Source organism: Sus scrofa, chromosome 1 (genome assembly GCF_054392235.1).
Source record: "Sus scrofa isolate SSC_HxYL_T2T_F1_AM1 chromosome 1, Sscrofa_HxYL_maternal_Yorkshire_Landrace_v2.0, whole genome shotgun sequence".
In the NCBI taxonomy this organism is placed as follows: Eukaryota; Metazoa; Chordata; class Mammalia; order Artiodactyla; family Suidae; genus Sus; species Sus scrofa.
Genome location: NC_139383.1, coordinates 32,435,553 through 32,452,602, shown reverse-complemented (window position 1 = coordinate 32,452,602; position 17,050 = coordinate 32,435,553). Strand labels below are relative to the sequence as shown.

At 43.5% G+C, this 17,050-nt stretch overlaps 2 protein-coding genes across 27 annotated transcripts in view; one reads left to right on the top strand and one right to left on the bottom strand.

The window, feature by feature from the left end:
- The window catches only part of EPB41L2 (erythrocyte membrane protein band 4.1 like 2), a 212,002-nt gene extending 201,226 nt beyond the window's left edge, over positions 1 to 10,776 (bottom strand). For 14 of the 26 annotated variants that reach the window (XM_021088135.2, XM_084956321.1, XM_021088207.2 and 11 more), the window contains exon 1: positions 10,205 to 10,316. The gene's annotated coding sequence lies outside the window, so the exon portion shown is untranslated. Of the gene's footprint in view, positions 1 to 10,204; positions 10,317 to 10,594 lie in introns of those variants that run through there. The other 12 variants (XM_084956262.1, XM_084956332.1, XM_084956305.1 and 9 more) reach the window with 1 other exon arrangement.
- On the top strand, positions 1,675 to 10,311 carry LOC146406012 (uncharacterized). The gene is made up of 2 exons (XM_084956493.1): positions 1,675 to 2,635; positions 6,158 to 10,311. Exon 2 carries the CDS (start codon positions 9,451 to 9,453, stop codon positions 10,309 to 10,311), a length of 861 nt encoding a protein of 286 aa, XP_084812619.1. The 5' UTR covers positions 1,675 to 2,635; positions 6,158 to 9,450.
- Positions 10,777 to 17,050: the final 6,274 nt, after the last annotated feature.

Here is a 17,050-nt window from a genome sequence, read left to right as displayed (position 1 = left end):
AGGAAGGGAGAGAGAGAGAAAAAAAGGGAAAGAGAGAAAAGAAAGAAAGGAAGGAAAAGAAAGGAAAGGAAAGGAAAGGAAAGGAGAAAGGGAAAAAAGAAAGAAAGGACAGAAGAGAGTAAGAAAGAGGCAGAGAAAGAAAGAGAGAGAACGAAAGAGAGATAGGGAGAGGGAGGAAGGGAGGAAGAAAGAGAGAGGGAGGAAGGAAAGAAAGGAGGGAGAAATAAAGGAAGAAAGAAAGAAAGAAAGGGAAGAAGGAAGGAAGGGAGAAAGAAGAGAGGGTGGGAGGAAAGAAACTGAATTAGACCAAGTCTTTTGACCCAACTATCAATTTAAAGAAAATACAAAAGACAGAGGAACAGGTTAACTACACTATAAGGTTGAAATCAGCAAAATTTAGACATTGGGAAACCACAGGGAACAATTACTCAAGTTTCTTCAACATAGAGACTACTGAAAGGAAAAGTAAGAGATGAAGGGGAAAGATGACACCAACCAATCATAACTGCAGATCTTAACTGGATCTTGATTCAAACACGCTTTCCAAAAACTGATACTTGAGATAACTACAGATTGAATGTGGATAACTGAATATTTGATGATATTAAGGAACACCTAGTGTGACGATGGCATTCCAGTTATATTTATAAAAGAATTATCTTCTGAAGATACACACTAACGTACCAAAGGATGAAATTTAAAGAACAAAAAAACACAACATCTTCTAAAAAGCCAAATACCATACAAAACCAGGTACTTCTACGGGCTGCGGGAATGTTAACACCAGGCTTCAGAGAACCTAGCAACCTGCCCATGGGAATGAGTCACAAAGTGCAGGAGCAAACTAGAAAGAGCCGTCTCTCCAAGTGTCACTGAAGGTCTACTGCACGCTGGGCTCCAGAAAACAAGACTGACACTGGAGTTCCCGTCGTGGCGCAGTGGTTAACGAATCCAACTAGGAACCATGAGGTTGTGTGTTCAGTCCCTGCCCTTGCTCAGTGGGTTAACGATCCGGGCGTTGCCGTGAGCTGTGGTGTAGGTTGCAGACGCGGCTCGGATCTCGCGTTGCTGTGGCTCTGGCGTAGACCTGTGGCTACAGCTCCGATTAGACCCCTAGCCTGGGAACCTCCATATGCCGCGGGAGCGGCCCAAGAAATAGCAAAAAGACAAAAAAAAAAAAAAAACCAAGACTGACACTGACCCAGAGGTCAGCCTTCCCAAAAGAAGAGATGGGAAAGGACAGCTGGCCCTAGAGGTATTCAAGGCCCAAGGTTAGGATCACCTTCTTTAAGGCCATATACATCTGGTCCTTTTTGCATCTTTCAAATTGACATTTAGTAAAAGAGATGCAAACTCAATAGTCTAAAGGAGCCAGATATCCAATGCAAATGAATGAAAAGGTCCTGCAGGAAGCCGAAAGGAAACGGGAGGGGCTTTGGCAAAGCAGGCAGAGGATGGCCTGTGTGAGACGAGACATGAACTCCTCAGTACTGTAGTGGAGGAGCACAGGACCCAGTGCTGCCAAGGTCCTCCCCTGAGAAATCTCAAAGAGATTTATGTGAAAACTCCTGATTTCCTAATGTTGTCAACTAAAGTTAAAACACTATGTTAGAGGAAAATATATTTGCAAATCTATTTCATGTACAAAAAGATGTTCTGGATTTATAAAGGTCATTTTTTTTTTTTGGCTTTTTTTTGGGGGGGTGCACCTGCGGCATATTTAAGTACTCAGGCTACTAGGGGTCCAATCAGAGCTTCGGCTGTCGGCCTACACCACAGCCACAGCCACAGCCGCAACAAAGCAGGATCCGAGCCATACCTGCGACCTTCACGGCAGCTCATAGCAATGGCAGATCGTTAACTCACTGAGCAAGGCCAGGGATTGAACCCATGTCCTCATGGATGCTAGTCAGGTTCATTATGGCTGAGCCATGATGGGAACTCCTAAAGGTCACATTTTAATGCCACACATAGAGGTTTAAACACTATAAAAATTCCACTTACAGCCTTCGTGCAGCAAGCTCACTGAAGTTATAGAGAGAGGAAGTTATAATAGAGCAAATACATATAAATTTTACACTCTGAATCAGTTACTTCTGGCAACATAACAAAAAAGACTAGCATCTCTCTATGTTACTGAAATTAGATCCAAACAGTTTTGTTAAATATATGCTTTTCTGACCACTGCCAAAAGCAGTGGATAGTTTGTTAAAAATTCTAGAGATACCATACTGAAATTGTTAAAAAGTGGTTTTAACTTGTGATCCACCATAGGAAATTACAGTTTCATATCAAAGACCATCCTTCCACACAGATAATTATTCCTGACCACTGAAAAAAAAAAAAAAAAGAAAAAGAAAAAGCTTATCACATATTCACAAGCAACCCACTAGGTCTTTTCTTAACCTAACAATCTCCACAGATGCCAGGCACTATGTGAGGCATTCTATAAGCACTAGCTCATTTAATCCTCATAGAACTCTCCGAGGTAGCCTGTGGTTGTTAACCCCAACACTGAAGATAAGAAAACTGAGCCTTTGAGAAATGATTTACCCGGAGTTCCCGTTGTGGCTCAGTGGTTAACCAATCCGAGTAGGAACCATGAGGTTTCGGGTTCAATCCCTGGCCTCGCTCAGTGGGTTAGGGATCTGGCATTGCTGTGAGCTGTGGTGTAGGTCGCAGACACGGCTCGGATCTGGTGTTGCTGTGGCTGCAGTACAGGCCCGTGGCTACAGCTCCGATTGGACCCCTAGCCTAGGAACCTCCATATGCTGTGGGTGCAGCCCTAAAAAAGACAAAAAAAAAAAAAAAAAGAAAGAAAGAATTTACCCAAGGCCCCACTGGAATAAGTGGCAGTCTAAGCGGCACTGTAAGAGTGTGGACTTATTACTGATCCCTTCTAATTAATATTTCTTTCAAAGAAATTGGTGAGGAAATAAAAGCACATTCATTAAGTTCAAAGTAAGAAAATAAAGAAGCCAATATATCAGAATTCAGTTTAACCTTGACAACTGGATAAAATGGGACAACTAAAAACATTCGACTCAAAGGAAATAAGCACAACAGTGGGGGCAGGAAAGTACAATGGGGTAACATGAAAAAAAAATTTTCCTAAGACTTTGCTTCTCTAATCTCAAAAAATAAGAACAGAACTACATCATCAGTTTTCAACCTTTTCTGTTTCTCAAAACTCTTTCAAAATCTGATCCCCGAAATCTCTCTCTCTCTCTCTCACACACACACACACACACACACACACACACACACACACACACACACACCACTTTACTTAACCGTCTCAGGCAGTTCATGAACCTCTGAGTCCCATCCTGGCAACACCTCTCCCACTAACCCCACTTCCCACCTCAGGTCAAAAATCTAAACTAAATGATCTCCATGTTCCCTTCTGGTACCCTAAGTTGGTGAATCAAAAGTGAAAAACAGGTAGACTATTTAGACAAAAAAGAAAGACCTAAGAATTATAGCAAAGTGTAAATTACATATGAATTTAGTATCTTCAAGAATGTGTACATATATTGATAGAATATAAGAAACTCAAAAACATGATTAAACTCAGCACTGTTGTTATCACGGTGGTGGGTCCAGCTCTGAATCTCATCAAGAGATCTGGAAAAATGCAGGGCTTGGAAAAAATGATTAGAGAGTTGGTAATCAGACTTATATGAAAAGATTTTAAAATCACAATTTTCTTGGAAAAAGGCAATTAGAGGGTAACATAAGTCTTTAGGTATTTAAAAAATTCTTTCATGGAGGTAAATAGGCCATAAAAAGAGCAAAGCAAGAGGAAACTAGCTTTTTGCTTATAGCATGAAAGATTTAGTTGTTTCAGTTTGGGTTTTTTTTGGGGGGGGGGGGGCAGTGCCACTGGCATGCAACAGTCCCTGAACCAGGGATCAAACCCATGCCACAGCAGTGACAAAGCCAGATCCTTAACTGCTAGGCCATCACAGAACTTTTAAAAGATTTAGCTTAAAGACAATGAATTTCCCTACCTGATCCAGAAAAAAGGTCCTACAGATGAACAGTGACAAAATCGCTTCAGAACTCTTTTCATGCCCTGTGGTTCTTAATCTGGAAAGAACTAAAACCATCATGACACTACCTTAAGCAAAATCTTACTTGTGCTAGTTCTCGGAGCAAATAGAAAAAATAATTTTTATCCTTCAAGTTGATGCCAAATTAGTATAAAAATTATTTGGGAGGCAATCTAAATATATTTAGATCTTTATGGCACTATCATGCTAAAGTAAAAAAAATACCCAAATGCAGAGAATTATACGTGATATGAAAACATACTATTTTAAAAGTAACTGAGAATATGAAATTAGCCCAAATTCAAAAAAGCCAGAAGTATAAATGCACTCACAAGCTGCCTGAGGTCTATCCTGATAGTAAGGGGAAAGAGACAACATTTAAAAATGAGAAAATTGAGAAAACTACTAATATTCTCTTTAAAATAAATTTTACCCCAGACACTGGGTATTTAGGGAAATAAAGTATTGACTGTCTGCCCTTCTCAACATGAAAAACATGCATCTAAGAAACCCATACAGATCAAGCCAACCACAAAAGGAAACAATACCCATAGAAAGAGAAAAGCAATCTCGTATATAAAATATTACCTACATGACATTTCTACATGAAACAGTAAGTAACAGGTTCTACAAAGTTAACCCCAACTCACTAAAAAGCACCTCTAAGGATCAAGTCAAGAAGAGGATATTATACTCATCAATTTATATACCCCTAATAGGAGCACCCAAATACATGTAACAAATACTAACAGACATAAAAGGAGAAAGTGATGGGAATACAATAATAGTAGAAGACTTTAACACCCAACTCATATCAATGGACAGATCCCCTAGAAAGAAAATCAACAAGGCAACAGAGATCCTAAATAACACAATAGAACAGCTAGACTTAATTGATATCCTCAGGACATTACATCCAAAAAAAAAAAAAAAAAATGTTCTTTTCAAGTACACATGGAACCTTCTCCAGGACTGACCATATACTGGGGCACAAAACTAACCTCAACAAATTTAAAAGTATAGAAATTATTTTAAGCATCTTCACTGACCACAATGGCATGAAACTAGAAAACAACCACAAGGGGCAAAAAAGAAATGTGAAAAAACTGACTACATGGAGACTAAACAACATCCTACTAAAAACAATGGGTCAACAAGGAAAGCAAAGAGGAAATTAAAAAATATCTCGAGACAAATGACAATGAAAACACAACCATTCAAAATCTATGGGATGCCACAAAAGGAGTTTATAGGGAAGTTTATAGCCATACAGGCCTTCCTCAAAAAAGAAGAAAAATCTCAAATCAACAACCTAACCTACCACATAAAAGAATTAGAAAAAGAAGAACAAAACCTAAAATCACCAGAAGGAAGGAAATCCTAAAGAGCAAAGAGGAAATCGATAAAACAGAGATTAAAAAAAAAATACAAAAAAAAAAATCAATAAAACCAAGAGCTGGTTCTTTGAAAGAGCAAACAAACTTCACAAACCTCTGGCCAGACTCACCAAGAAGACAGAACCCAAATAAACAAAGTAAGAAATGAAAAAGGAGAGAGCTCAACTGATACTGCAGAAATAAGAGCACCTCCACTATATTACGTAAAGATTCAATGAACTAATCATCAAATTAATTATGTACAAACAATGTTCTAGGCGCTTTACATAACTCTACATATGTATTCCCTCCCTCATATAAAATATACATATTTACAGGAAAAAAAAAAACTAAAAAAAAATGCATTAGTTATCACTGTACCAGTTATTTCTTACATTAGAAATGCTTTCCTTCCTTCTTAGTTTACCTGTAACAGGTAAATAACAACAGCATTTATACTTGGAGGCCATTCCCCTACAGTTAATGATACCAGACATTGACTCCATTTTATTTTATTTTATTTATTTTTTTGCTTTTTAGGGCCACACTCACGGCATATGGAGGTTCCCAAGCTAGGTGTTGAATCGGAGCTACAGCTGCCAGCCTATGCCACAGGCACAGCAACACCAAATCCAAGCCACATGTGCAACCTACACCACAGCTCACGGCAACGCCAGATCCTTAACCCACTGAGTGAGGCCAGGGATCGGACCCACAACCTCACAGTTCCTAGTTGGATGCGTTAACCGCTGCACCACTAAGGGAACTCCGACTTCATTTTAGATTTTAGACCTGGGCACTGCTCAGAGAAACCAAAGAAATCTTATGAATATCAGGTTGCTGGCTTTTGCCAAAACATGGCATCCCCAAAGGATGTTCTGTCTGGAATCTGGGGAGGAACCATATACAAATCTTGCATTAACTCGGGCCTTCCAAAGCGGCTGGAAATGTCTGTGTGTTGCAGGGAGAGAGCAAGGGTTGAAAATGGATTTGCTGACTCCTAAAGGTCCAGCCCTGAGATTCCAAGATTCTATAAAAGGGCACTAAATTAGGGTTTGGTTAGTATTTGCTAACTACTGAAGCCAGCATAAACATTCACTTGAGGCTTTTAAATCTGCAAGGGTACCCAGTGGTTAGGTACAGCAATTCTGAATCTAAAAAACAAACAAGGCCACTAGTAATGTTTCTAAATACAAGTAGAGTGAGGAGAGTAGGCATTATTTCCTTTGTTTTCTCCAAGTAAACAATACAGATTTTTAGAAATGCAAATTTTTATTCTCATCAGTATTGATCCCTAGAAAATATTTTATTGCCTTATGAAAATACTAGCAGTTCAGACTTTTCCAAAAAAGTTCACACAGGGCTTTTAAACAGACCACTCTAGTTCAGAAAACAAAGGAGAAAGCCCGCACTTTCCTATGAGAACAGAAACAAAAACCAAATCTTCAAAATATTTAGCATTCCACTATATAAAATATAAACCCACATTCCTAAGTAAAATGACAAAGACAGAACCTTTGTAGTTCTCTATCCAGTTATATGAGAGTGGTGATTCAGGGCAAAAGCCGACCTTAAACATAACTATACAGGATTACTAATTACAGAGTAATTTTATAATAAATATTCTGGTGGAGGACTGCTTTGTCATCTTTGCAAGTATTTTTAGTTGAAAGCAAGTGGCTGGGAAATCCACGTGGGCATGGTTCTGATTTTTAAAAATCTATTTTTAAGATCTGGGGCCTGCATTGGTTTTCTAAACTCAATTCTTTCGAACTGGTAATTTGGAAAGGGTAAACCACAAGAACGTTAGTTAAGCAGCAAAGGACCTAACAAGCTCACCAACTCAGATCAGCACAAAACTTAGAAACTTCCAAGTGCCCACAAATCTAATGATGGGCCCAGATAATCACTAAGACCTGTACATACACAAACTGTAGTAACAGCTAGCTCTCCAAATACACCAAGGGCAATCTGAAATCTCTTATTTTGTATTTCTACAGTTATTTTAGGGTGGGTTTCTCTTTAGATTTGTCCCCTAACGCTGCAAATCTGCTTCTTTCTACTTGGAATTAACTTTCAGATTTTAATGTACATACTCAGCTGTAAATATAACCAGTTTAACATACTTATCCAGTTGAAAATATTCCATAGCAGTTTAAACTTTTTACCAAAGTTAGCAATAATTTTTACTGAAATTTTAACTTTGTTAAATTTTTTTTCACTTTTGTTTTAGGCAATGCCCATCCAATTTAGCTATCAAGAATCTGAAGATGAGGCCTCAGAGTTCCCATCGTGGCACAGACGAAGTGAATCCAACTAGGAACCATGAGGTTTCAGATTCCCTGGCCCTGCTCAGTGGGTTAAGGATGGGGCATTGCTGTGAGCTGTGGTATAGGTGCAGAGGGGGCTCAAATCTGGCGTTGCTGTGGCTGTGAAATAGGCTGGCAGCTGTAGCTCCAATTAGACTCCTGGCCTGGGAAGCTTCATATGCTGTGGGTGCAGCCCTAAAAGGCAAAAAATTAAAAAATAAAATAAAAATGAAGATCCACATATTTTCTCTGGAAGATCTTTGCTCTAACTACATCTACTGGAGATAAAAGTTTAAAGTACTGTTATGACTAGGTCTTTCTTAAAGAGGAATTTTCTGTTTGTTTTCTTTTTGGCATCATGTGGAAGTTCCCCAGGCCAGTGATCGAACCCAAGCCACAGCAGCGACCCAAGAAACTGCAGTGACAAGGCCAGCTCCTTAACCCACTGCACTACAAGAGAACTCCAAAGAGGGACGTTTTAAAAGGAAAGAAACTGTCCCCCTCCCATTACTCTAAATGAGCAGCCTCTTGTTCTCAGCAGTCCTTCCGCACACAAGACCACTACTGACTTCAGTGGGAATTCTGCCCAACAAGTGAGGAAGACAGGATAGGATTAAATCAGCCCTAAATCCACACCATTGTTCCAAGCCACTACCACTTGTACAGTTCTCCAATAACCTCCAAAAAGTCATTATCTGAGGTTTGATGGTGGTTCTCAAGTTGAATTTTAGGACACCTGGAGCTCTGACAGGTATCACCGCCGTGCTCTTTAAAAGTTGTGGCAGCCTGATGGATGTACTCAGTTGGCCCTTATCACAATCCAAGAATGCATTGCAATGCAGCCCCATCAGTGGCTGCAACAGCAATCCAATGATTTCTCAGAGCAAAGAGCCCTGCAAAGGCAAACTGAAGAGGATTAAGTGCTATTCGTTTTCCAGTAAAACCTGTTCAAAGCCTGAGAATTTTAAATCTCAGCTCCTAAGGCCAAGAAACTGACTCAGTTTCCCCCGAGTGATAAACCCAAGGGGAAACATAATAAAACATGGGTTAAAATTCTAGTTCTTAATAAAGTATTATAAATAGAGAATATAGAAATTATGGATTCCAGTGACAGAAGGAAAAATAAAGGGGAAAATGAAGGAACCGAGGAAGATAGAGGAATAAAGGGAAAACTGGTAAAGATTCACAAAAAAAAAAAAAAAAAAAGCTTAAATAACAGTAAGAAGAACAGGACGCTTGACATACACATGCCATTAAAGATTCAGGATGTTCAAAAAACTGAGGAAAAGATGTGATTCAGAAAAGAGAAAATATAACCACAGCTCTACTAGTTTCTACCGTCGCTCACACCTCACCAGGGATCTTAAAAACGGGCAGCGGTGGTGATGCTGGGAAATGCAATTTAAGGCGTCCTAGGTCAGATACCCCTCCCCAAACTAAGAGATTCTAGGCGACAGCTCTTCTAACCTCACCAAAAAACCCTGACCCCAAGGGAGATGAGCGATCTTGGGTAGCATATTGACAGACGTTCCCCCGCAGACATCAGGGCTAACTGGGGGCATCGTCTCCGGCGGGGGATTTAGATGCCAATTCCAACCCCGCTCGCTCCGTTCTGCTCTCCTCCTGCTCCTTCCGCGGGCAGCTCATCTAAAAATGCCCCAACCCTCCGGACTCACATCTGGAGGAGAAAAATAAGCCATCGGTGGTGCGATGGCCTGGGTGCCAGCACTGCAAAGAGCAGAGAGCAAAACATGCGTCCCTCTCCGCATTCGCCGGGTCGCCTGCGAATTGCGGGACCTAACGAGCGCCGGCGGGGAACTCGCGCCACGAGTGCGGGAGACGCGCCGCCCTCGCCAGGCTCCCCGCAGCGCCCACGCACGCGGACGGCCCAGGGACGCGCGGCGTCCTCGCCCGCGTTTCCCCTTCCAAAATCATCCTCCTGAGGGAAGCCGCCGCCGCCGCCGCCAGAGCCCCGGCGCTCATCACCAAGCGGTCGAAGGCGGGCGGCCGCTCCGAGCCGGGAGAGGCTCACGCGCCGCGGCCCGCGCCTGGGATGGAGCCAGACCCCTCCAGCAGCCCGGGACGCGTGACCCCCGAGCCCACCGCACCCCGGCGTGGTCGGCGCAGTCTTCGCCTTACTCCTACCTCACCCGACTCCCGAGAAGGGGGAGGTGGGGGACCGCAGTGGAGCCGGGAAGCGGGGATCCGGCCTGGAGCAACAGGACCCGGTCCCTGAGGTGGGATTGGAGAAGAGGAGAGAGAAGGAGTCGCAGAAAACCCCAAAGCCGGCCGCCCTCCCCCTCCCGGCGGGGCCGTCCCGCCACAGTTTCCTGCCTGGGATCAGCTTCCCAGATGCAGCCAGAGGAAAAATCCGCGTCGCCCGGCAGCTCCGCAGCAACTAGACGCTCGGCTCGGACTCCTCCGCCCCGGCCCCGCCATCCCCCAGCTCCGCACGCCTCCTTACCCGGGCGCCGCACTCAGGAGCTCGCTTGCCGCGGAGATGCGTCCCGTTTCGGCCCCAGCCGCCAGCCCGCCGCGCCCGCCTCCTCCCTCCGCTGGGTTTCAAATTGAAATTCCCTGGCTGGGGCCGTCAGAGGACTCGGCTCTCCAGCCCCGCCCCCTCGCGGCGGAAGCCCCTCCCGCGCCCCCGCGAGACGCGCCCCCGGTGCGGAAACCCCCGCGGGCCGCGACACGCCCCCTGCGCCCAGGCCACGCCCCCGCGCCCCCTCGAGCGACCCTTCCCGAGGGATTCGCCGCGCGTAGTGGCCGGGCTCCCGGGGCTGGTAAGACGTGTCTCGCCCTCAGAGCTGCCCTGAATAGTGACTGCTCATGCCTGTGTGCAAGGCGTTCTTACCCGCGAATCCCGATCCTAAATCCTCTTTTATCAACTTTCAAAAGTTAGTTCTTCAAAATGAACTCATTGGCTAAATCTTTATTAAGCACCTATTCGGTGGCAGACCCCAGGCTAGGCCCCGGTGATACAGAAATCAGGAAAACTAGGTGCTCCTCAGTCTGGAGTGGAAAAAGTGCTTTCGCAGAGAGGGCAGTGAACTGGGAACCGTTTATTCTTCCTGTGGGAGGGCCGGGAGGGAATGGGGAAGCCCCCTGGAGGAGGGGCTTTTACGCTGAACCCAAAGAGTGGGTAGGAACTTCAGGCAGAGGCCTGGAAGCCTGGATTACAGAGCAGGATGTGGCTGAAGAAGAGGCTGGAAACCTAGCTTGAGGCCAATTGTGGAAAGACATGCACACACAAAAAAGCTACTTCCCCGTTCTTGGAGACCATTTTCTTCCAGATGCTACTTATTTCTTCTTTGCTGAACATCGGCATGTCAGATGGGTTGTCCAGGTCATTGCCTCCAGCATCGGCCACAAGGGCAGCTCTGGTCCTTTGCCTTCTCCCACCTCTACTGAGGTCTTTAGGGACTGCACCTTCGCCAAAGTCCTCGTTTCTTTCCTAAACAGAACCTTTTCTAACCTTTTCATTACATCAAAGAGAAAGAGTCCAGGAGATAAGTTATTGACTAAGGTCCTGCCAGTGTGTAATAAAAATAATAAAATCTGACATTTATTGTGTGCTTTATGTGCCAAGCATTATTCTCAGTCCCTCATATGAGTTAACTTAATTAATGCTCCCTCTGCTAAGTACCAAAGGAAAACTTAGTAAGTTGCACTAACTACGACGGAGACGAAGGCTGACTAGAAAGCAGTTCTGATAAAGAAGACCTGGAATATTAGGGGACAATGCTATTATGAACTATTATGAACTTTCAGGCAGATTTACAATGAAGTGAAGATCCTTCATTTTTACAGGCCTTGAAATTAACTCTATACTTGTAATTTTTTAAGGAACCCCTAAAGTTACATAAGATTTAAAGCCCCTAGAACCTTGATCTAACTCTGATGAAACCCCTTTAAAATGTTAGTGCAGTGTAATAACATTAATGTTAATTGACATTAAGATAAATAACATAATTTATAAAACATAATTCTCTTATCAAAGGAAAGTGTAGGAGCTCCCGCTGTGGCACAACAGGATTGGCAGCATCTTGGGAGTGCTGGGATGCGGATTCAATCCCCAGCCTGGCACAGTGGGTTAAAAATCCGGCATTACAGCACTGTGGCTTAGGTCACAACTGTGGCTGGAATCGACCCCTGGCCAGGGAGCTCCATATGCTGAAGGGTGGCCAAAAAATGAAAAGAGAAAAAAAAAGGAAATTATATCCCTACTGTATCCTCTGCTGCAGTCTGTGTATCACTTCTGTACACTACCTTTTAAGAGGAACATTGACAAGCTGAATTATATGCATAGATGAGAGACCTTAATAATGTGGGAGCCAGCAAGACTTAGCCTAAAGAGATAAATGAGTCAAGGTGATGGAGGAGTTCCCGTCATGGTGAAGTGGAAACAAATCCAACTAAGAACCATGTGGTTGCGGGTTCTATCCCTGGCCTCGCTCAGTGGGTTAGGGATCAGGCATTGCTATGACCTGTGGTATAGCAATAGGTTGAAGACGTGGCTCAGATCTGGTGTGGCTGTGGTGTAGGCCAGCAGCTACAGCTCTGATTGGACCCCTAGCCTGCAAACCTCCATATGCCGTGGGTGGGGCCCTCAAAAGACAAAAAGACCCCCCCCAAAAAAAAAGTGATGGAAAGACTGCTATCAAATATCTAAATGTTTTCGTGTGAAAGAATTAGACTCTGTTTTGGACACAGCCTTACTTGGCCTCAACATTTTAATCGAGTGTAGCAGATTCAGTGAAGACCTAGCAGGAACTAAAGGTAGGAAAATCAAATACTAGAAGCCATAAGGAAGTGAAGAGAACAGATGGAACATGGTACCATACAGATGTCAGCAAACAGCAGGTGGTAGTCCATGCAAGAAGACAGGATTGGACAAACAGCAGGACATAGTCCTGAATAGGTTGTATTCAGAGATGCAGACAGGCTGGAACACTGGCAGCATCAGGCAGGACTATCAGGCTGTGGTTTTCAAGGCCATAACATTCATCCCTAGGAAATCAGACTGATAAGAGCAAGTCTGGGTCTTCCTACTAGACAGACTGGAGTAACAAGCAAAACTGACATTGAGAACAAAACAGGAATAGTTACCAGACCTAAGACTCATCACATCCAAATTTAGCATCACAGCCTCAATCCTGGGCACTGTCTGTAAGTAAAGCCATCCAGCAATTTGGATTATAAATTCACCCATGACGTCCTTAATGCCCTTATTTACCAGACAAGCTCCTCAGAAATCTTCATCTCCCTATACTGGCAATTCATTCCTTTGTCTTTGTGCCTTCTGGGTGCCAAGCCCAACCACAGGGAAATATCTGAGTGGCTCTGGATTGAAAACCTGCCCTTCCTTTACAGGATCCAAGGGCAGGAAGATCTGACAATGCCCTTGCATGCTGTCTGATGGAGGTGATCTCAAGCTTCCCTGTGAATGCATGTGTCCCCAGTTGCACTGCCATAAGCAACCAAGATGCCACACAAATGGCCAAGAGGAGTCACTCTATCACCTGGCCGATCATTGGAGCAGTTTCAGTTATCTGTGACTGCACAACTCCAAATCTTAATGACAACCATTGTATTGTTCTTGATTCTTTGGGGCAGGCATTCAAACAGGCAGGGCTCAGCAGGATGGCTCATCTCTGCTCCATGTGTTATCAGCTGGGGGGCTCAACTGTGAAGGAAAGATCCAAGATGGCATCACTCCCATGTCTGGCGCTTGGTGCTGCCTGTCACCTGGGGAGCCTAATTTCTCCTCTTCATGGACTCTCATCTTCTAGGGCCTCTCTGTCCATGTGGCCACTTAGCTGGATAACCCAGACTTCCTTACATGGCATCTGACTTCTGAGAGGTAGAAGCAAATGCTGCAAGGCCTTTCATGCCTGGGCCCAGAAGTCCTACAGCAGTACATATGCCCCATTCGTTGGTTAAAGCAAGTCAGAAAGTCAACCCCAATTCAAGGAGTGGGATCACAGACTTCACCTCTTGATAGGAGTGGAATACGTGTATGGCAACAGGAAGACCTGTTGGCAGCCATCGTGGTAAACCATTCACCACAGAAGCCAGGTTTTTCTAGTCTAGTAACAGGGTCTGTCCTCAAGTAACCCTTCTTCTTTCCACCTACATTAAAATGTTCCACAGGTATTTTTTCCTCAAAAGCATCACAGGCCCCTTTTCCACCTAAGTCACACTGAGTGATGATAATTTCCTTTTGAAAGGCCACTCCCACCTGTTGCTAATAACACATATAAGCATCTCAATGCCAAACTGAGGTATTCCTCAATCGTAGTTGGCACTGTGCCCCCCCACACACCCCTGCTTCATCTGGCTCAATGACAGAGGAAGAGGCCTGGACATGCTGATTCCCTTAAGCTAGAGCAGAATCTCACAGTTGCTCCCTATGGGACCTCCTGGTCAATTGGTCCCTAGATCTGAAAGCAGAAATAGAGCAGGCCCAATAATAATATCCCCCAAAACGCTCCATTTGGAAAAGAATAAAACAAAGATGTATTATTTCAGTTGAACAATCTGAGTGTCATCATGTACCAGGTCTCATGCCACGCCCTGGACATTCAAAAATGAATGTTCCTGCATTGCCCCTGTTCTGGTGGAGTTCCTGGTCTGGTAGACCACAAATCTGGTAAAGGGGGTCCGGAAGTCTGCTTCCTGTCTCTGCCCTCCAATTGACCTCACTAGCAGACACAGACAACACTGAGTCCTTTAGTCAGAGTATATGTGAACTTTGAAGATAAAACGGTGTTTTTTTTAATATCAATATACAAACATCATCGAGTCTCATACCAGTGACATCCAGGCAGTAACACAGAGGAAGTTTATAAAAGTTTATATTTTATTTTGATTCTTAGTGATAGAGAAAGGTTATAGGGCCTTCTTCATGTGCCTGATAGTCAGTACAGAAGGCTTAGCTCCCAAAGGAAGGCTCCAGGCTCATTCATAGACATAAACCTAGAATCTAAGGGAAAGGGGAGACTGTGGAAAGAGGCTTATGGGCGTGGATCCCCATTTTGCAGGGGACAGGCAGATATTCTAGGATGGGAAATGAGGAAAACAGAACACCAAGCTTGAATGAAAATGGATTGTTGTGACTCCCCCAACAGGCCTGTAGTCATCGAACCTGCAGTTACTAAGCTCTTCCCCAAACAATGACTGGAGGAGGGCTTGGTCAGGTGAAAGGGAAACTGAGCACTCCAGGACCCACCTAAGCAGACGCGGGAATCAGGGAGGCAAAATGACCCTGAAGCAACATCCTTGAACTTTGCTGGACAGGCAGAAGTGCCCCACAATCCCATAGAGAACTCCTGATGTGGCATGGCAGTGAAAGCCAAATTCTTAGGGTGCCTTCTGAGGAACACTGCCTGTGTATAATTTATAAGTGACCTCAGCAAGTAATGATAAAAACCCATCATCGGCTATGATAATAGCAGCAGAAGAGACTGTTGAGTAAAAGCACCAGGAGAAAAATCAGAAGAGCAATCCCCTGGATTATAAGGGTTTTGCTGGGGATAGTTACATAGCTCAGATCTAATTGCCATTTTATAAAATAGCCACTGGAAGCAGTCAAGATGGTGAGATTGGAACTGGAATGCTGTAGTTTCTAACCAAACAAATTCCTCCCTTTGGAAAATGGACCATCTCAGGGGGTGGTCCTTAGTTTATTCAAAACAGATGTGCGGTGCAAGATTGGTGTTAGCAGAGGACTGTCCTTCAGTTTGGTTTTGTGTGGTTTCCCCAAGGTATACAAATGAGTTCTACTTATTGGAAAATCCTCAGAAGGATGGAGATTTTAAGGTTATGTGTCTGCTTTTGCGTCCTATGACCCCACCCTTCAGAGGAATATTCTCCTGGAGAGTACAGTTTAAACCAGTAAATTCTCGGTAAAAGGAGCCAGGAATTCTGGTTCCTGTCTCTGCCCTTAAATTGTCCTCGCTACCTGACATAGATTACACTTAGTTTCTTCCACTTTAGAGTATACATGAACTATGAGGATAAGATGCTTTTTTTGATGTCAAAATATAAACATTGTAATTCTCATCGTGGCTCAGTGGTAACGAACCCAACTAGTATCCATGAGGATGCAGGTTCGATCCCTGGTCCTTGCTCAGTGGGTTAAGGATCCAGCATTGCTGTGAGCTGTGATATAGTTCGCAGACATGGTTCGTATCTGGTGTTACTGTGGCTGTGGTGTAGGCCAGCAGCTGTAGCTCTGATTTGACCCCTAAACCTGGAAACTTTCATATACCGCAGGTGCGGTCCTTAAAAAAAAAAACTAGCAAAACAAAATATAAACATCATTGAGTTTCATTTTATATCAATTAAATTTAGCTTGAAACTGACTATGGTTTCAAAAATCCACCTATATGCTGTTTACTTAAAACACATCTAAAATCTAAGGACAGAGAAAGACTACAATAGGATTGAGAGAGAAAAGCCAGGCAAATGCTAATTAAGAGAAAGGTAATATTGCCATATTAATAGTATATAAAATAGATTTTGGAGTTCCCGTTGTGGCTCAGTGGTTAACGAATCTGACTAGGAACCATGAGGTTTTGGGTTCAATCCCTGGCCTTGCTCAGTGGGTTAAGGATCCAGCATTGCTGTGAGCTGTGGTGTAGGTCGCAGATGTGGCTCGGATCCCGAGTTGCTGTGTCTCTGGTGTGGGCCAGGCGGCTACAGCTCTGATTCGACCCCTAGCCTGGGAACCTCCATATGCCACAGGAGCAGCCCTAGAAAAGGCAAAAAGACAGGAAAAATAAGTAAATAAATAAAATTAAATAGATTTTAAGGTCAAAAGCACTATTAGAGATGAGATGGATAATATTATTGAAAAAAAATGTTTAACGCACCAGGAAGTTATCAAAATGTTAAACTTGGAAGTTCCCTTGTGGCACAGCTGGTTAAGGATTTGTTGTAATCACTGCAGCTGCCTGGGTTGCTGCTATGGCTTGGGTTCAGTCCGTGAACCAGGAACTTTCTCATGCCACAGGCACTGCCAAAAAAAAAAAAAAAAAAAAAAAAGTTAAACTTTTACGCAGACATCTTAAAACATAGCTTCAAAATATTTAAAGCAAATATAAATGAAATTCCTGGTAAAAGTTATCGAACAACTATCCTAAAGGAAAATTTTGATACCTCTATCAATATTTGACAGACTAGGAGTTCCCTTGCAACACAACACTTTAAGGATTTGGCATTGTCACTGCCGTGGCTCCAGTTGCTGCTGTGGTGCAGGTTCAATCCCTGGCTCAGGCACAGAAAAAAAAAAAAAATTGACGGAACC